Source organism: Uloborus diversus, chromosome 5 (genome assembly GCF_026930045.1).
Source record: "Uloborus diversus isolate 005 chromosome 5, Udiv.v.3.1, whole genome shotgun sequence".
Classification (NCBI taxonomy): Eukaryota; Metazoa; Arthropoda; class Arachnida; order Araneae; family Uloboridae; genus Uloborus; species Uloborus diversus.
The window spans coordinates 3,139,051-3,160,978 of record NC_072735.1 but is presented as its reverse complement, the minus strand read 5'-3'; the positions used below and the strand labels follow the sequence as shown (position 1 = coordinate 3,160,978).

Sequence of the window (21,928 nt, the reverse complement as noted above, 5' to 3'; positions counted from 1 at the left end):
ACTGTCCTCAAGTAAATTTAAAAATTAGGAAGTAAGAAAAGTTTATGAAAGTCCACAGTCCAGTCTCTACACCTCAAAATATACAAAAGCAGCTTAAGCAGTGATAAATACTCTGAATGCAAACTTGAGCCTATTCAGCTTTCATTGATTAACTTGCAATAGACAATAAATGTGCAAGTTCAGATTTATAGAGCCATATTTCGAAATTGAAAAGATTCACAAGAAGTTGACATATATTATGACAAAAGTAGTTTTATTTTGGGAAAAAAATGGGTTATTGTTGAAATTAGAATTTAAATTTAGAAAGGCAATAATATTCAGGTGATTTGTGAGTTCATAAAAAATTACCTGAAAGTTTCAAAAAGCAAAATGGGGCGAGGGGGGGGGGAATAATTTTTAAAACTAAAACCCCTATTACTTGAATCTACATACGTACAAAAATAATTTTTGCTATGCATACAATTCATAAAATAGTTTATTAAGTCGAAATATTCTGTATAGAAATACCATGCCCAATGCCCACTGCCTGTTGATAACCAGCAACAGGCACTGGGCCTAGCTAGGCTGGTACTGGTCAATTTATTAGATCCAAATGAAGATGAATGACCCTCCTTAAACTATCTACCCCTTTGCTGATTAAAGCCTCTTTCAGTAAGCTCCAAGCACCCACAACCTTAATAAAGTAGTAATTTTGAACATTTGAGGAAAAGGGGAAAATTGGAGATATAGGAAGGTAAAAGCATAAAAACGAACACTACTGGATTTCAAGTGAATAATCATAACACAACCACCCCTGTTATACACCTTATTTATTTTAGCAGACATAAAAAAATGATGTACTTATAAATAAAATTATATAAATCAACTTTATATTTAAAATACAAACTTTAAGTTAATTTGTTAGGTGCTCAACTGCTGAAATTTAAATTTTTAAAAAAAAAATCTATTATGACCAAAAATTAGGTAAAGATAATCATTCAAAATTGCAAAAATAAATAAGCAAATAATTAAACAAGACCAAGGTAATAAATTCTTTAACTCTTTAGTTATTAAAATAAAACATAAAATGAGCAAATCTGATGTAGCAGTGTCAAAATAACAACTAATTGCCAAAAATATAAAAATATTCACAAAATGCAAAAGGATTGAAATCTCAAACAAGGGAAGCAAATTTTTGCGAATTAAGTTTAATGTTGTCATGTTTCCCATAAAATAAACTTATATTTTACTGAAATTAAACATAAAATATGCTAATCTACGGTAGCAAATATGAAAATAACATCTGATTAGTGAATATATTTAAATATTTGCAAGATGCAAAAAGATTGAAATTTCAAACACGAAAAGCAATTTTTCGCAAAGTCTTAGTTCGTTCGACGTGGCATGTTTCCCATGAAATAAATTTATTTGATTTTTATTAAAATTAAACAAAAAATATATTAATCTAAGGTAGCATATGCGAAACTAACATTTGATTAGCCAAAATATTTAAATATTTGCAGGATGCAAAAAGATTGAAATTTCAAACACAAGAGCAATTTTCCGTGAAACCCGAGTAAGTTCAATGTTGTCATGGTTCCCAAATTAATTTCTTTGTTAATTAATGAAATTAAACAAAAAATAAACTAATCTAAGGTACCATATGTCAAAATATCTTTCGGTTGTAAAAAACATCAAAATATTTACAAGATGCAAAAGGATTGAAATCCCAAACACGGAAGCAATTTTTCGCGATGTTGCATACTGAATACATGTTCAGAAAATTGCATTGGTGAAATACTTTTTTAAAACTTCTAAGCACAATTCGTTAATTTTTGAGAGAATTTAAGCACTAAGAAACTTTTTCAAGGTTTTAAAACTTTTTCAAGGTTTTCAAGCACTTGAAAATGAACTTTTTTTTTTCAAGCACTTTTCAAGGTTTTTCAAGGGCGTACGAACCCTGAAAATGGTAAATGAAACAATTTATTGCTTATCACAGGGGTGGCTTCATATGTTTCATGGTTTACTTTGATTTCTGATTCATTACAAGAGTTCTCTATTTCAAAAGAAGTAAAAAGGATTTCTGTTTTCTCTCTTTTGAGAGTAGAAAATCTATCTGACAACTTTAGACCACATTTCTTATGGAAGGTAAGCGAATTTCATTCAGCATTTGGTTTGGTCCCTCAACTTGGCCAAGCTTAGTCTAGAATTGATTTTAGCGTATTCAGTTTCAAATAATTCCGGTTTGGAACCCCTCCTACCTCCACTCTGTAGTCTAACCGCATGAAAGAATGTTTTTAAGAGGGAGAGCTCTTGAATCTTTCATCTCTTTTTCTGATATCACCAAAGATAGCTAGGAAATAAATTTTTAGACCTCAATGTTTAAAATTTTCTAGGCAGAACCCCCGAGTCTTGTCTTTTGCACTAACGTAGCAAACACAGTCAAAAAGGACATATTTAGGACTTTAATTCTGGAAACTTTCCTTGAGAAATCTCCTACCCTCTCTTCTAAAGACTCAACATATAGCCTAAAACCACGTTTTTAAAACCGAAGTTTTTGAAAACAGCATTTAAACCTTGACTATGCTTCATCTCCTAACGTGATCAAAGATAGCTTAAAAGACGTTTTTTGAACTTCAATTTCGGAACTCTTCCGAGAAAGATACTTTAACCCCCCCCCCCCCACTCCCCTTCTCATCTAACATCTCCAATGATTAAAACAACATTTTGGAAACTTAAATTTTGAAAAATTTCCAAGGAAGGAAATACAAACCCCTCAGACCATTTCCCAACATCCCCATTTATAGCCCAAAATTTCACTCATAGAAATTTTTGTATGTGGGAGAGCTCGCTAATTCTTCCCTCTTTAAGATAGCCTAAAATGAACTTCAGATTGAAGAAAGATTTTGGGAGGCAATCCTCCCTTTGTACCCTTTTGCTCCGAACATTATCAATATCAAACAAAGCCGAAAGTCGGGCGTCAATTGCAGAAATTTTCCATGAGAGAGCCGCTGGCTTTGTAACATTTTTGGTGCTATTAGGTGTTAGGGAACCATTCAAAGTTTTCAAAGATAGCCCAGAATTGCATTTTTGAGATTTTGGTGCTGAACAATTTTCAAAGAAATAAGCCAAACCTTTACCATTCCAGTATATCACCCAGATACCAGCTGAAAATTTTCGATTTGAGTATCCTACCATTCCCAATTTTCTTAACCTCTTCACAAAGTAGCTTAAGCTGCCTCAAACTAGCCTAAAACTTTGATTTTCAAACATTTTCTTGCAGTGTCCACCGATCCTTTAATGTCAACAAAGATACACTAAAATAGACTTTTAGTTTTGAAAAAAATCTGAAGCAAACCTAACCCGCCCTTTCCCTTTACTTTACAAAAAACTGCTTAAATTTTCCATTTTTTACGTAAATTTAGCATGTATCTATTTCAGAAGGAAAGGGCGGCAAATTGGGGAACCGTCCCGGGCGGCAAACACTGTAGCTATGTCACTGATCATGAAAATTATCCCACTTTACATTATTATTAATACCTTGATTTCAATATATAATTTTTTTCTTATATTTTTTTATGACACACCAAAAGTTATGCACAGTTTGATTTTCCAAAAAAATGCTGGTATTTTGTAGCTTAGCATCCCCAAAGCAGAATACTACTAAATTTGCAACGTACGTCACAGGACAGATGCCAGAGCTGCAGAACAATTCTGTTCAAATGTGAGAGGAAAACTGACAAATTTTCTGCAGAAATTCTGTAAATTTCAGGGACATTTCTGCACAGAAACAGCAGAAACTGCGGTGCAGAAAATCTGCAGAAACCGCGGTGCAGAAAATCTGCGAAAACTGCAGTGACGAAAATCTGCAGAAACTGCAGTGCAGAAAACCTACAGAAACCGAGGTGCCGAAAATCTGCAAAAACTGCGGTGCAAAATCTGTAAAAACTGCAGCTTTTCTACAAATATCTTCCTTTCAACTCAAGATAGAATTTTGCAGAAATTCTGCAGGTTTTTTAAAATTAAGAGAAAATCCAAAATTCTCACAAATTACTATAATTTGACGAAAAGCTCATGATGTTGAATTCGATAAGTCCTTTGTAGGACTTTCCCAATCAATGTTCATCCACTGCAATTTCCGCCATACATGTATGTTTTAGAAACATGCCAATATTGAAACACCTCCATCACCGTAAATTGCGTGTCGTTTAAGATTTCAATCCATTTGCATCCAGAAAAAATTTCATTTATTTAGAAAGTTTTGAAGTGCTTTATTATATGCAACCCAAACTTGACTCATTTATTATTTTAGTAGTTTATTTATTTAGTAACATTATTCTGATTGCTCCTTTATGCCATGTAAAATTAACCAAAAAAAAATGTGGTTTGACAAAGCATATAAACTATTTTTGGCGAATCTCAATCGGTTTAGGTTTGACACCTAGTTAAAGTTTTTTTGATTTTATAGTTATTATGATCAACTAGTTTTCCAAGTTCAGTGCTCTTTAATTAGTCATTTGGTTGAAAGCTGTGACATTTCCGGAAATATCCCATTGCCACAGAAATAAATAGCAACAGTCCAGTTTATTAAAAAAAAAAACTCTTATTTGAAACGATTTTGATTTTTAGCACCCAATTTGTGGAAAATTTCACGTTTTTTTCGCGTACAACACTTGAAGTGATTGCAGAACAATTTTGGTCAAATGATTTTACATTGCAGAACATCGTAAAGTATTCTGTTTTTCGGTTGTAACACAAAACTTAAATATCTAATTATACTTTCAAATACACTTTAGAATCATCAAAAATTGCCATAATACCAAAGGTGGTCCTCCTAAAAATATTGTCCCTTGTTCTTTCACAATCACACTTTCATCTGCCATAGCCGGTACATAAGCTCCACCAGCAGTACAGCTGCCCATTACAACAGCAATCTGGAAAGTAAAAATGAAACAAAAATTTCAGAGATATAGCAAATTTTTATTTATGCAAAAAGAATTAAGTTATGCAAGTAATGCAGGACATAAAAACATTAAAGCTTTTAAGTTAATGGTAGCCATTGCTCTTTCAAAGAAAAACTGATCCAAGCTTTTGGCCAGTATAGAGAGAAACAGTACAAATAATTGCATACTAAGTTTTTATTTAGTCATGAAAGAAGGTGCATTGGGCATGTGGACACACTCAAGAAGAATTTTTAAAATAATTCACCCCAAAAATGGTTAGGGGCCACACTGGTCCCTTCAGTCTTTCTAGGTATACAGAAAATGTCAGTCGTTCTAGTGTTAACAATGTTGAAAATTAATTTTCCTCAATTTTTTTTTATTGGGTAAACAGTATTAAGTCTCTTACTTAGACAAATTCTTTCCTTATACACAAACTTATTTGTGTTTTGTTTAAGGAGCCTCAAAATATCACAAATGTTAAAAAGTTCAAGACCAGAATTCAGCTTGTACCCTGCAATAGTTATGAATTTTTTTAACATGTTTGGGAAAAGGGAGCTATACAGAATTTTTCACAAAATTTTGAGTTGGCCAATTATTTTGAAAAAAAAATATTTGCAAGAAAAATCAAATATTTTTTTTTAATTTCAAAATTTAAATCAATAGTAAAGTATCAGGGATTTTAGATTTCTAGCTACTTCGTTAAAATTGCAAAAAGTACATTTTAATTCAGATAAGTTTTGTGAAGGGTCCATAAACTGACACAAATTTCTTATGACTACATCCTAAGAGTTGACAGCTCATCTTACCTCTTTGAATAAAATTATATTCTTTACACAAAAAATACAAATCGTTTTTGAGAGGAAGGAAAAAAAATACAGTACGAAAAGTTATAAGAGCACTTTTAAGTAGAACTAAAAATTGTAAAGAAAGAAGCAGATTGTAACACTCGCTGGGTTGTAAAAAAAAAAATGTATAATAATAACAATATTTTTCAGAAAAAATATTAGAAAACTAGTATGTTGTGGCCATCACGAAACTTTCTTCTATATTTTTTTTTTTTTCTGATTCCTCCCCATGCTTGACAAGGAAGCAACATTCCCAACAAAAACAAAATCACACATGCAAAAACTTGACAACCATCCCAATGTCTGAATTATTGCAAAAGCAAAGCAAAGAGCGAAAATTGAAAGTTATTTTAAAAGCCATGCTTGAATTAATTACAAATATTTTATTTGTTAACAAACATAAGATGGCAACAGTTAAAAATTTTAAATCATTGAGATAATATTTCCGATCATTTCCATACAATTAAAATCACGAGAAATACGCAGACGACAATCTATTACGATTTATCTTTCTTATTGTTGCATTAATAAAGCTATTTTTATTCAAAGAAAAAATCAACACCTCTTGGAGCGATTGGCGTCAAAATTGAACCAAAGCCTGTTTACATATGGATTCACATATATTCCAAATTTCAACCAGAACGTAGCATTACTTCTTGAGATAAGGCACTCACAATGGAAAAAAAGAACGGCGATTGCGCTACCCCCCTTTTTAGCTGTTGACGCCAAAATGAAATCAGCTCTTATCCCTACTAAGGACTACTTGCCGATCAATTTTTCTTTCATTCCGTTCATTATTTCTTGAGATACAACAGTTACAATTGACGACAAAAAACGTTCTATAGCTCAACCCCCGTTTGAGTTATTGACACCAAAATTGAATCAGCACCTGTTCCTGTTAATGGCAACATATGGACCAAATTTTGTTTGATTCCGCCAGTTACTTCCTGAGGAATAGCAAGCACGCGTAACTCAAAAACATCTGATTGCTCTACCCCCACCCCCTGGAGGAATTCGCGCCAAAAACCAATGTGCACAAGTTCACATATGGGCACATATGTGTACCAAATTTCGTTCGATTTCATGCGGTAGTTTTTGCTGTACAGCGGTCACAAAAAACTGTTCACACACAGACGTGACACACACACCGACATACACACACACATACACACACACAGACAGACATTTTCCAAAAATAGTCGAAATGGACTCGGCACACTTCAAAACGTTCGAATCCGTCAAAATTCGAAATTCGAAAATTTGCACGAATCCAATACTTTCTTCTATATATTAGATATAGAAGAAAGTAACAACAATTCTTAAAAACTTCAGAAGACTAAAAACACCGAAGAAGGTTGCTATCACACTGGGAATAAATCAAATAGTTAAAAACACATTTACTATTCAAAGAACATTTCCTTTATAATTTCAGTTAGTTATCCAGATAATGGAATAATTACAGGCGTTGAAATAGCTCAACTTTACTGTGCCAATATTCTTACCGGTAGTGTTGCTAGTTTGTTTTATCTCAAGTCAATCGTTTCTTCTACTAGGCAATTAGTGATAGGTCATTATTTGCTATTTGGCAGAGTTGGATTACTTGTTTCACAAAATTTTGCATCTACTTTTATAGAATTTGTAATTACTATTACTTCAAATATTTATTTTTCACAGCCTCTGTCCTTAAACAAAAACTATGAGTTTTTTCCTTCTTTTGCTCACTATTGAAATAATTTTGAACAAATCTTTTCAAATCATAAAACAGAAGGCCTTTTAGAAAGATAGTAAAATAACGTAACGCAAAATGAATGAAAGAATCAACTCACTTGTGGTACACACTTTGAAGACATGACTGCTTGATTGTAAAATATTCTACCAAAATGAGTAATATCCGGGAAAACATCAGCTTGACGAGGTAAATTGGCTCCGCCAGAGTCCACTATATAAAAAAACAATAATAATAAAAATACTACTGAATAACAAATTTTGTCTTGAGAGACAAAATTAAGACAGTGATGCTCAACGTTTTTCTCTCTTTGGCTGCATACACAATGACAAATATTTCACATGTGTTGCAAGCTTCCGACACAAAACAATTGAATGAATCAAGATACGAGATCTAAGATTAATTATTTTAAATTTAGACCCTGATTGCCGACTTCGTATTAAAATGAATTTTGCAAGTCAGAACACATATAAAATTTAAATATATTTATGTTTTTCCTAGATGACATAGGAAATGCGGGAAAGGAAAGATAATCACAATGACTAAAATCTGCTACTTGCAAAAGCAGAAACAAGAGAGAAAGTTGAAAATTTTTATAAAGCATTTTTAATATGCTAAAATGAATTACAAGTAATTTGTTTTTTTAACAAATAAAAACTGACAACAGATAAAAATTTTAAATCATATAGCTTTCCTTCCTTGTCAGCCATGAATGAAATTGTTACCAATCAGGAGAATAAAGGCTGAGAATTGTATTTAAAATCGACTAAAAAAAGGTCAGAATTTGTGTTCTATGTAAGTTGGAAATTTTAAACAAATTCCATCAGATGCAGAAAATTTTGTTTTCTGTTCTACAAAGATGAGGAATGATTAAGAACACTCTCAACCAAGCCTCCATTTGAAGAAAAAATGAATTATCTATGTAGAAAATGTTAATCTATATAGAAACTACAAAAAACAAAATGTATTTTATAGTTCCTGTCTTCAGTTAAAACTGATTGATTAGGTAATTTTAACTATTTTCTCAAATATGTCTTTGCATGGTAAAAGCCAGGCATTCAACAAATTGAATAACTCTGGTTCGGCCCAAGAAATGAGTGTCTAATTTTTTTTACTTACAAAGGTACCATGAAGTTATTTCAGTACCTGAGACATGCTTTGTTAAATCAACACTGTAAGTGAGATTGGTGAAAGATATTACTCTAAAATTGTTGAAGTGTGTCACAAAGCTTGAATACAAGCATTATCTCATAAGCAAACAAAAAAACTATTGCAAAAAGAAAGACAAGAAAACAAAGGGCAAGACTGAGGAGAAATAGAAAGCAAGAAAGAAAACTTCTAATAGTGTGATGTCTGACAAAATATCATACCTGCCTTTTTTTTTTTTTTTTTGACAAAACAAAAACAGTAGATTTTACTTTTAAAAAAAATGGGAAAAACAATCGAGTTTTACATCAAAAAACAGGAGAAAAATAAAAAAAGTGAGATTTTACATGGAAAATATTTTGAGTAAAGTTTTTTAAATCACATTTTATTCGGTTTAGCATTTAACTTCTGGACATTTAAAAACTCACACTCAAAATGATTAAAGAATTTTGTTTAAACATTTCTAATTTGTGGTTTACTGAAAATAAACAAACATTTTATTCACTCTATTTTTTTAACAAAGCTTAATAATAATTGAAAATACAAAAGAAAAAAAAATTCAATTCCGAGCACAGATGCAAAAATATTGTATTATTTTATAAGAAGGATGAAAAAGGAAAGTAAAAATAACCTTTTGATGAATAAAATAATTTCAGTAATTTATTTTAATCTGGCCATGGTGAACAATATTAATAATAACTGGCATGATAATTTTTTCTTTTTCACAGATTAAAAAATAATGGAAAGAAAATTCTCTAATTTGGGGGAATTTATCACTTTTTGACAAGTTAAATTTCTAGAGTGTTTGCAGCAGTTTTATTTTTAATCATTTAAATTTTAAAAAGCGAAAGAAAATTATACTTAAGGGAGAAACTGGAGACAATTTTAAAAAAGGGAAAGCTCCTGGGAAAAACCATAGCTTTGGCAGGTATAAAACACATAAAATGAAAGAGTTACTCAAAGTTATATGTACAAGATTAGAAGTGCTCAATGTGAGCGTTTTTATCACGCAGTAACAGTTCACAAAGAGCCGATAGTTCAATTCTTCCCACATGTTGTTTAGTGTTTGTACGGAATAGATGCAACAGCTGCCATAATCCTGTTTTGTAGGTTGGGTAGGTCACTTCATAGTGAAAGCACACATACATGATCCTTTACGAATTCGTACAAGTAGAAATCAAATGAAATCGCATAAAATCCTCGTGAGAAACGACAATCATGCAAAACGATCTCCCAGCACACCAGATCTCTTGCTGTGTGATTGCTACATGTGAGAGTTCACACAACAAAGAATCCTATGACATTTCTTAAACAGTTCCAACAGTTGAACTGTCTTGTATTTTGACTCCATTCATGAAATTTAAAACTATAAAAATCATTCGCAAATTTTCAGCATGCCTTATAGAAATTGCGCAAGTTACTTAATATGACATTGATCTAAATTTTTCTATCTGTCTTATGATTACTTCATGCAATTTTTCTAAAGGTATTTAGAGTTCAATTGAATTACAAAACTGAGAGAGGGGCTTTAGGTAATAGAAAGGAAGGATTTTATAAACTTTTGAACCAACCAATATCTTTATTCCTCCTTAGTTTATGTTAAAGTAAAAATAATAAAATGACATTCTACATAAAGTTAAATAAAATTCATGAAATAAACAGTACAGCTTGAAGGATGACTTAAAATTCCATTTTTATTTAACCAATAAGTACATCTTTAGAATTAAAAGTTATTTTAGAAACTGAACTGACAGATCCTTGATAAAAAAAAATATACTTTTAATAAATCTTAAATATAAATTCCATGCAAAAGGTGCTAAAAATTACCTACAGAAAACTTACATAAATTGGTACAAAAAATTTGTATTCCTGACCTAAATATATGCATGGAAGATTATTTTCTTCAGCAATTTCTTGGGCACGCAAATGCTTTTTCACTGTTAAAGGGTAATAGGTTCCTCCTTTGACAGTAGCATCATTAGCTACAACCATGCATTCAACTCTGTAATGCAAGCAAAAATTATTAATAAATACATTTATAAGAATTGAAAAATATATGAAAAATACTTTATGAACACTTTATAAGTTTTGAAAAAACTCCTTAAAAAACATGTTAGTTATTCATAATTGAAAACATTCATTAACCCATACATAGTTCAGCACAATTCCAAATACAACCTTTTGAATCTATTTACCTCACTGCTATAGCTGCTTTTAGTAAACTATTGAAAAATGCCTATAAAACTGCTGAAGTAATAATTTTCCACAATTAAGAAAATAAGACACTACATAAATTTTTAAAAAAGGTCATACATCAAATAAAAGGCTTTAAAATAAATATCATGGGGCTGCCAATGTGTTATGGTCCTAAAAATAGTTGTTTTAGTAGCCGTTTAAGTGAAAAATATTCTGCAAAATAGTTGCCAAACAAGAAAAATAGTATCTAAAATAGTCCCCATTAAATTTTTAAATAGTACTAATATTAAATCATGCCACATATACTTTTATAACTAGATATACCTCAGCAACATAATACGTGTGTTTTTTAAGTAATGAGAATAGGTCCACAAAAAATAATTTATTAGAGATATCGCGACAAAATTTTAGTAGTCTTCAAAATATGCTCCTTGAGCATCAACACACTTTTGCAGGCTACGTTTCCACGCTTTGCCCGCTCTCTGGAAGTCACCAACTGAAACATCCTTCAGGGAATGCGTGCAAGCCCTTTTTTACATCATCTAGGGTCCCGTGAGGGCGGTTTTTACTTCGGGGAAGAGGAAAAAGTCTGCTGGGGCAAGGTCAGGGCTGTAGGGAGGCTGTGGAATTGTTATGATGCCATTTTTTGTCAAGCGCTCGGCAATCACAAAGCACAAGTTTGGCGCAAACCTTCCTCATCCCAAAATCATCACTGATGATTTTGTGCTCAACCATTTTATTCATTCCCAGCTGTTCTACGAGCATGCAAACACTAAAATGCCGGTCCGTGTTCAGCAAATGTAGCACACGTTGTTCGTTTTCTGCGGTTCTTGATGTTGGCAGGCGACCAGCACAGGGCTCGTCCACCACGCTCTCCTAACCTCTAAAAACATAAGCTTGCGATAAGCTATCCCTGCCGTAAGCTTGCTGAATCATTTCCAGCATTGATGCACCCGATTTTCCAAAGCAAACACAAAGTTTGATTGCATAATGCTGTTCAATACTTAATTGCATTTTGAACTTGCACACACTTTTTGAGGGCGTCTACGCGGGGCGGCAAATAGGGGGGTCAAGAGGGGGCGGTTGCACCCCCAAATTTTTTGAGCAGAATGATAGAAAATGGGTGAATTCAATTTAGGTAAGTCGGTAATCAATGTTCATTAAAAAAATGCACTGGTTCTCAGTAACTATTTGATGAAACTCCACACATTCTGAGACTAGAAAAAGCATTTTTTGTTATTTGGATGATGACTTAGAAATTCATGAAGTATTTTCCGGCCTTATAAAAAAATAAAAAACTGATAGAGAACCATGGTTAATTTTGACTAAAAAAGACATTTCCTCATATAGGCTAAATATTTCATACTTGTGTGTCCAGTGTATCAATGGTACGTCCAATATGAGAGGCTCATGCGAAGTGGTGTGGCTGCACGGTTTTCACAAGGAAATTCCATGATATTTTACATTCACTTTTACGCTCATTTTTTAAGTGTATATTTATTTAATTAGTGTTCATCGCTTTCTTCTGCTAGAAACACGTTTCAGCTGCTCATGCATCATATGCTTTCATAAATATTTCTTAAAAATGCACGTGGTTATTGAATTTAAATATATATATATATATATATATATATATATATATATATATACAAGTACCTTTTATGGGGCTCTATAATTATGCAATCTCGGAGTGACATAAGATGATCTTCATAACATAACATAAAAACATGTCTCCATAACTTCAAAGCAGTGAATTGACGACTGGAAGAATTATTGCAAAACGATTCCTTCAATGGTTGAAAAGCTCATGCCCTTTAGCATGTATGACTTTGTTTGAATGTTTGTTCAATTTGTTTGTATTGAGGAACGTTTTTAAAAAAGTTCACCTTATCAAAACATCTCCAATCTGCTGCCCTTAATTTTCTGACTATTCAAACCACAATTCAATCAAAAAAAAAAGTGACAAAAATCCACATTATGATGTGAAGTCAAACATTGAGTTTTTAATATTTGTATGAAGTAATAGATTCAGTTTCGAATGAAATTAACACAAGATTTGATGATAGTTATTTTTCTGCATGGTTGGCTCTATATTATCTGGATTGGTTTTTGAAAACAAAAAATAAAATGTTTCAAATATGAGTAAAATTTTTAGCATGAGGCAAGTAAAATTACAAGCAATAAACTGACAGACCGGTTATCACATCCAGAGATTGCAGTTTCGTCCTTGTTATGGACTCATCATCAGTCTGGAATCGTGAATAACAGAGCTGGAGGCAGATGACATCTCATTGAAGCTGAGAGCGCCAACGAGACTAGATTATTCAATGATGAAAAATTAAACCCCTCACAACTTTTTAAGTTGCCTGGGTGATTTTGAAGAGCAAGATATAAAAATGTTTTCATCCATAACTTTATTACTTGAATTATCTTTTAACTATTTGAATGAGCTCAGCTAGTAGAGAAAGTTTTTTTTTATGTCTCAGGAGGTTAGAGAATTATTTCTGAAGTACAATGGGCAAAAAAAAAACTTTTCTATTTAGTTGTACTGGCAAAACAGCACGACACTGGGCACTGATAGATTAGTAACACAATTCCCTGCTCTTCTGAATTCCAAAAGTCATGCAATAAAACTTTTACAAAAGGTATAAAAACTTTCGAAATGTTTTGTATGATAACTTATTAAAAAGTGAATCAAAATTTCAATTGTTTCTAAACACAAATTTTTATTCATATTAAACTGATTTCGTGACCACTTCCTCTTAGCTAATGTGTGTTTGGGACCGCACTGTTGCAATACATATTTAAGAAACTCGACCCCCCAAATTAAATGCTGAAATGCCGCCCCTGCGTCTACGCTTGATCCTGCCTCAACCAAAGCCAGCAGGCGACTGCTGAGTAGAGCGTTATCAAGGTCGAAGGCCCCACTACCAACTTCAACTGGTCAGAGCGCCCTCTGGCGTACAGTCACGTCCTTACAAAAATATTCTCATTACTTAAAATATAACCCCTGTACATAAACGGGATCACCTGGACAAGTGGAGACAGGGCCGGATTTAGGGGAGGACAGGCGGGGTTACTGCCCCGGGGACTCCACAACAAAGGGGCCCACACAATAAAAAAATTTTACAAAATATCCCAACTTTCACAGGTCAAAAATATCGGATATATACATGTATATCAAAATATTCAGATATATATCAAAGTATCGGATATTTTCGAAAATATGATGACCTTTTCGAACCCTGATTAGGGGCCTCCATTCCTTTGTTTCCCCGGGGCCTCCACACTTCCAAATCAGACCCTGAGTGGAGCTCTATCCTGATACACACAAACGGAGTTCCCGACATGGTTTCATACCAATCTTATTTCAGTGAGAATGAAAGTTGTGTATACATTAGAGATCTAAAAAACACTGAAAACATTACAGCCAGTAATTACTTTTTTAAAATGCCTCAAAACATAAAAGTTTAAAAAAAAATCCTTTCAAGTACTAGTCAGCCATTTTTTCTCTTAAATGAAGTACTTTTTATCCCCACTAGTCTGTATACCCATTAAACAAAACAAAAATCTTTGACATCTTACATTATATAATATAATGGATGACCCAACAATCTGTTAAGAATCCATCTCTTCTCTACCATATGTCAGCTGCAGTTAAATACTTTTCTGTTTCAAAGTTGCCTTTGCCCCCTTTAAACTTTGCTTCTTGCTTTTGGTAATACCTTTTTTATTTATATAAATATATATATATATATATATATATATATATATATATATATAAGCAAACAAAATTTCAGATATTAAACAAGTTATATAAAAATAATGATGATAAAAAGGAAAATTGCAAATAGCTATTTAATAGGAAAAGATAAAGTATGAATCCAGAGCTCATCAGCCGTGGAAGATTCATTAATTATGGTCAAAAGACCAAAACTTTAACTATGAACTGAAAGAGAATGTTTAAGCTCCAGTACATGCAATATAGAGTAACATTGGGCAAATGCACCACTTGCTAAACCATAAACAATATACAAGAGCTCAAACCAATAACCCTGTTTACTAACCCTGTTTAAGTTTTAAACTATTTTTAAGAATAATGATGATGAGAAAAAAAAATACAAGGATAGAAAAAGTTGAAAGGTTGAATCAAGAGCTTATCAGCCGTGGAGGATTCAATAAGTATGGTCAAAAGACCAAAAAAATTAAACTACAAACTAAAAAGAGGGTGTTTAAGCTCCAGTATATGCACAACAGAATATCATATTGGGCTAAACGCAACACATGGTAAACTATTTGCAATAAACAGGAACTTTCTCTAAAATTAAGATCTTAAATAAATCTTAAATTTAATTCTAACTATCAAATTTCAACGCAAATGGAGCAGAATCACGGAGGAGACGGTTACATTTGAGGCAGTGAGAAGCAAAGGGATGCAAGTGGCAAAATTAAAAATTTGGAGATAACCAGTACACATAGTAGATGAACCCCTCCTCTGTCTTGAGGCAAGAGATAGTACTAGTAGTCCTGGTAGGTGCTGCTGTACAGCATGATTTAGAAAACAAAATCAATGAAAGCCTACCTAGGCTATACGCGTTTTACTCAAAACTTGAAAATGTCCACTTACATCCCTTTGCTTCTCACTGCCTCATATGAGCCAAGGACGAATTTTACACGAAATGCATTCGCAATTTATACATGTCTTGTAATGTAACTTTTCGATACACCGTGATGGAGTACTCTTTAACCAGTAGAACAAATAGATAAATAACAATCCATTTGGTATCATTTTTGAACTGTTTCACCACTGGAAGTCATGTTTGAATTAGGCAGTGATAAAGGAGTCCGCTCCCTATAATGCCATAAGCCTTATAAATGCGACTTTTACATAATTATAAATTTTTATATAGCTTTATCACTGTATTGCTTTTTTTAAAAATAGCGATAGGGGGTAAAAATTATTAATTAATTTATTTATTATTTTACATACAAAGTTATTCAAGGAAAAATATTTTTGTACTTCCACAAAAGAGTAATTCACAACTTGTTGCAATATTGCTTTAAAAAAATTAATTAAAAATTATAACTTCAATAAAACAAATATTTTCAATTATTTATTTTTCCGTATTTTAATATACTACTATGAAGAAATTCGCAAGAAAAATAACAATATTCAACTACAAAAGAGCAACATATCGCAATAATGCGTGAAATAATTTTCATTCCAATAAAAAATTTAGTAGGTTATTTGTTTTTGTTTCTTACTTGATATTACTTTTCTTGGCTTATCCTGACTTTAAACTTACATTTTACTGTAGTTCAAAAGGACAGATTATCTTCTTTAAACTCTATCTTAATAATTTTATGTGCAACACATTTTAAATTTTCGCAATCTATACAGTTAAATATTAATTATTACAAGAGCTAATTTTTATAAAGGACGCACGTCCCCCGAAATTTGGTATATAGTATACATCTGAAAAACAGTTAATAGAAAAACAGAAACCTAATGTGCTTGAGATCAAAACTCTTTCTGTTAACCTTTAAAAAAAAACACATCTTAAAAATGTTAAATATTATATGTTTTCAGTGCGCTTCCGTTCAGGTTATTTTCATTTACAGTACAACTTCATTTTTCCGAACTAGCGGGGACCAAAGGCAATCCGGATAACGAAAATCCGGGTAATTTGTAAAACACATTCTTAAATAAGCAGACTTATCTTTTATAACAGCAAAAAATGCTGTAACAAAATTATACAGGACTGTTACTCGCAAACACTTAATCATTTATAGTTCAGCTGCTGTGGTGTAGGAATGACACTCCAAATATGCCATGTTGTTTATTAGATGACTATAATTTATTCCACGTCCTATGCAGGAGTTGTGTATTTAATCAAAATAAAGAGCAAATATTTGGTACATTGACAGTTTCATTCCGGCTATCATAATTTAGAATTATATCATTTCAGTGAATTTATTTTTTAAGTTTAAAATTTGTGCCGTAGATCTTGATAAACGGGAGCAAGATAAACGAGGTTCTACTGTAATTATAAATATGCATCAAAAGTACCAAAGAAAAATTTAAGTTTAGAGCCATAAAAAATAGCTGATTTCTGACACATTGATTGACGCTGATGATTTAAGCATATTTAAAATATTGTGTGGGTGGAAAAAATATATTGAAACTAAGTCAAAAATTTATCGTTTTAGTTCAATTCAACCTCAAAATAACCCTAGTATTTTCTAAAGAAAAATTGGCAGCCTCCCGAACTTTAAATTGAATCTCCATTATTATAGTGCGAGATTTTTTTCCAAGAATGAGAAAAACTATAAAATTCAACAAATTTGTATTACATCATTCAAATATATAAACGATGCATTATCTACTCTCCTAACGTCTTTAGCATTTAACCACGATGATAAATAAGATGAAGATTGTTGGGGACCTCTTTTTCGTGGTCTTTCGCTCTCTTTCTGAATTCAGCTTCAAATAGTTTTTTCGACATATCTTAAAATTGATTTAAAACTATACAAGTTGAGCAAAAAATATCCTGAGAACGGAGTAAAAAGCAGAAAAAAAGTTCGTGGTACGAGCTAGAGAAGATACTCTTTAGAGAATGGTTCTGTTGGATAAAGATAGTATAGTGGCTCCAATTCCTAAGCCATGGGCTACGGCCATCGGCCAAGGGAACGGTGTAACGATTTTCCCTTAGGCCCTTGGGGTGTGGTAGACAAGTTCTCATCATTGTAAAAGCTGAGAGGAAGACATCATGTTGACAGCTTTATGACGTTTAATTGTAGAAAAAGGACATTTGAGCATTTCCCCTGTGAGGGGAAAATTCTTACATAAGATATAACAAGTACTGGAAGAAAAAACTCTCTACTCTGAGAAAAAACATTCATGCTATTTACTGCGCCCTCCTACTCTCTCTCTCTGTCCATCCTTTCCACTCTTTTTCCACATTAAACCATGCAAACTTTCTGCCAGAGCCTGCACAGCATTTTTTTTTCTTTTTTTTTTTTGGGAGGGGGGGGGGGGGGCAGTGACTTCTATTAGCTTGTCCTTTAAAAAAAAAAAGGATTTATTTAGTCAGTTTAGCGCCCCTAAAATCTGGCGCCCGGGGCAGAAGCCCCGTCTGCCCCCCTCTAGTTACGTCCCTGCTTATACCTTCGCCCCTGTGACAAAGTTAAGTTGTCGTTTGAAGTATTTTAAATTACTGTCATAGAGGACGATTATGTAGTCTTGATCTAAAAAAGAAGGAGTTTCGAAGGAGTTAAAACCAAAATGAAGGAGTTTGAAGGGCCCTTCAAAAAAAATTCCTAAATGAAGGAGTATTGGAGGAGTTTTGAAGGAGCATACAAACCCTGTGACTGTATGAGCATAAATAAGAATTAAAAACACAAAATTTCAAAATAAAACTTCAACTTAAAATATCTTGTTTAACAATCAAAATAGCAATTTACCCATTAATGAGCCCAATGCCAGTAATTATTCCTGCTGCTGGTACTTCTTCCATTCCATATACATTATATGCAGCTAGTTGTCCGATTTCTAGAAAAGGGGATCTAGAGAAGCAAATGACCTAGTTAGAATATTATGAAATAAACAGTGGTATGACATATTATTAGACCTAAGCAAATAAATGCAGTAAAATTTGTATCTTAATTAGCATAAGAGTATTTTTACCTTTAAATTACTAATAACTACATATTTTTATTACACTTCAGGGTGGTAGAGTAACGCTGATTATCATACAGTAGCTTTAGGAACTGTCTACACTGAATTGTGAAGTTGAGAGTGATTGACAGCTGATAAGAAAGTAATTTACGAATTAGGGATGTTTCCTCAACTTCAGTTATTCTGACTAAGGCAAAAAGTTTTTCAAGTATATACCACTTAGAATTGCAGCCTCAATAGAGCAAAAAGATGTCATAAAATATTGGTATCCGGCATAATAAAATGCTTTAAATCGATAAAATATGTTATATTTCAAGCATCATGACTCAGCAATAATTCATAATTAAATAATAGGGTACCAATTACCTAGTCCAATGAACACAGCAGTTCTTAAAAATAGGGCTCAATTCTTTTACTTTAACCCTTTCGAATTGAAAAAATTATTATTTTAACTTAACATGTTACAAATATGTATATAAATACACATTAATAATGGATCTTTATTAAATAGGGAAAAAAGTACAGACCCAGTGTCAAGTAGATTAGTGATTCTATCTCGAACCAGCATTTTTCCTTTGGATGTATGACGCAATATAGCTTTCTCTCCACCTCCTGCAAAGTTAATATTTTTTATTAATTTCAATACAAGAAACAAACAGTTTAGTAGAGCTCAAAAGAAAAATAGGAAAGTGAAAAGTATTAATTACAAATACAGATACCATAGCTGCCAACCTCAAGATAAAAAAAATAGGAGCACTTAAGGGAAAAAATAGGAACACCAAATCGTGGCCTGTGCTAAACCTTCCTTCTGTACCATAAGCTTCTATAAGTTCTAAGCAACATTACAATGCGTTTCTGAATTTACATGTTATATTTTCAACAAAACTACAACCAAGTCTAAAATAAAATTATTTTACATTAAAAAAGCATCATTATGTAGGTACATATTGAAAAGTGAAAAAAAAACAAGATTACTGTTTGATTTAATAAAACTGCAACCCGTTTTAAAAATATTTTTTCATACATATCCTACATGTATTGAAAATGCATTGCATATGAACATATTGAAAATTAAAAAAAAAAAAACATGATTACTTTTTACACCTGGAAGTAAAGCAACTTCATAGTAAAGGTCAAGACTCAGAAATCTTCTAAGTGGCCAGTGGCCACTAGACTCCAAAAACTTAGTGGCCACCACTGTCGCCAAGTTTTGAAACACAAACTGGAAGGGGGGGGGGGCAGTTTTTACAACTTTCATTTAAAAAAAATAGATGAATAGGACTTTGCACATTCTAAAATAGCGTTATTCAGTACTTTTTCTGCACATGGAAAATTCAAGTTAAAACAGGTTTCTGATTTATTTAAATAAATAAATAAATAAATGAGAAGTCAGCAGGAACCTTTATTTTAGATGAAATAGTTTCAGCTTATAACAAAGCCTCCGAGACAATAAGAATCAAATACAGATAAAATTTCCCTTTGAAAAAAAATTAAAAAAAAAACATAACTTTTTGCCCTTTGTTATTTTTAATAGTTTACATTGAGACAAACAACCAGTTCTGTTTTCGGAAACTTAGGCTAATAATAGTCTTGTCTACTTCCATGTTGCAAATGACCAAACATGGCAACAATGCGAAAAATTTAAGATGATAGATTTTTGAATTTATTGCATTAAAAGTAATTATAAAAAATCCTTAAAAAACTAAAATTTAGATGAAATAGACAGTTTTTAGCACATTAGCGTCTAAACCAATGAAGATAAAATAATACTAGGGGGCTATCGCCCCCTGCTCGCTATCGCTCGCCAACCCCCGGAACTGCTTACGCAGTTCCCTGTGGATCGCTTCGCGATCCATGCTCGCTTCGCTCGCTCGCTGTATGCCAATACATTAGCCTAGCTAAAATTTTCCGTAAAAATTAAAGTTGGTAATTGCATTTAGGTCACCATCCATTTAACCAATATGAAAATTACGTTCATAATGTTAATTTGTCTGCTTTAGCCAGATTTTCGACAGTTTAACTTTGCTGTATGTAAGATGACTGCCTTGGCAATGTGCACAACTTTACCATTATAGATACAAAAGTGTCTGTCATTGCTTTGGAGAGATTGCACTTCTACCTGTTGGTCCGCGGAAGGTATTTTATTTCCCTTCTACCACCCATTGGAAAACCAATGAAGGCATTCCCCTATCCGCCACCTGGGGACGCGCCCTCTAGGGGTTACAGGCTCCCCCGAGGGATGTATTTACATTATTTACACTCTTATATATTTACATATTTACACTCTTATATATTCTAATCTGAGAAAACTTCCTCATATACACAATTAAAAATGTCCCGTTTGGGAGCCACAACTGACACTGCTTCAAAAGATCTTGTTCTTGATAATGCCACATAGAGCTGGCCATGACTAAAAACAGGCTCAGAGAGCACCAAACATATTTTCTCAAACGTTTGTCCTTCTTGTTGTTATTCTGAATCCTTGCCACGTCACGAACAAAAAATGGTTTAACTAAAAACGCGAAAACTCGCCAAGGCTACTTTGCTTGCACAATACTAAAACTACTATAACCCTAAACAAATTTGGCGAAACCTTTCAGCTGAGAATAAAAGGAATAAAGTAAATTCTTTCTCAGTTATTCATTTTGAACTGAACTGTCGTACTGAAGCAGAGAATAGACGACGCTCAAAGCGCCTACGCGTTCAAAACAACATTGCTGATGAACATGATTGTGGAGCAATGTGTGAAGAATGCGAATTTTGTGGTGCTCTTTATTGGCAGAAAGAGCGTAATACTGCAAATAAATATACTAAATGTTGCCATGACGGAAAGGTGCGGTTACCGGCATTGTGTGACGCACCTGATCTGTTGAAGGAACTGCTGACTGAAAATTCCCCAGCCGCTAAAAATTATCGGCAGCGAATCAGAGAATACAACTCTGGAAATGGCTCGTCTTAAATTGGATTCAAGAACGGTTTCCTGCCTTCTTTGAGCTTTTCTTTGCTGATTAAGGTTGAAATGGGCCACAGCCCGACTCAAACTCATCTCAAAAAAAAAAAAGTTCGTTGAGTATTCTGTGATTCAAGATTTCAAAACAACGTAGAAGTTTGTTTACATGATTTATCGGCGAAGTGTTGCCAACAGAGGTTTAGAAATTCACCCCTTCATTTGCCGGCACGTAAGAGAATTATATATATAGATTCTGAAGAAAAAAATTTTGCATTTCTCAAGAAGAATTTTGCGGAAAAAAAAGAAGCTCATTTTGCCTTATTTTCAATAGTTTGCATTGAAATAAACATCTAATTCCGATTTTGAAAACTTGGCCACTTAAAGAGTCTTGTGTACTTAAATCTCGCAAATGATCGAATATGGCGACTAAGTCAAAAATTCAAATATAAAATTTTGAATTTGTTG

General features: G+C 32.7%; 1 protein-coding gene across 1 annotated transcript in view; it reads right to left on the bottom strand.

The window, feature by feature from the left end:
- LOC129222240 (methylcrotonoyl-CoA carboxylase beta chain, mitochondrial-like) overlaps positions 1-21,928 on the bottom strand; it is a 68,130-nt gene that overhangs the window by 39,466 nt on the left and 6,736 nt on the right. Inside the window, exons 3-7 of the mRNA XM_054856720.1 lie at positions 19,041-19,125; positions 18,300-18,401; positions 10,514-10,641; positions 7,594-7,706; positions 4,800-4,913 (exon numbers count right to left, since the gene is read on the bottom strand). Coding sequence (XP_054712695.1) covers positions 4,800-4,913; positions 7,594-7,706; positions 10,514-10,641; positions 18,300-18,401; positions 19,041-19,125 — 542 coding nt within the window. The remainder of the gene's footprint in view (positions 1-4,799; positions 4,914-7,593; positions 7,707-10,513; positions 10,642-18,299; positions 18,402-19,040; positions 19,126-21,928) is intronic.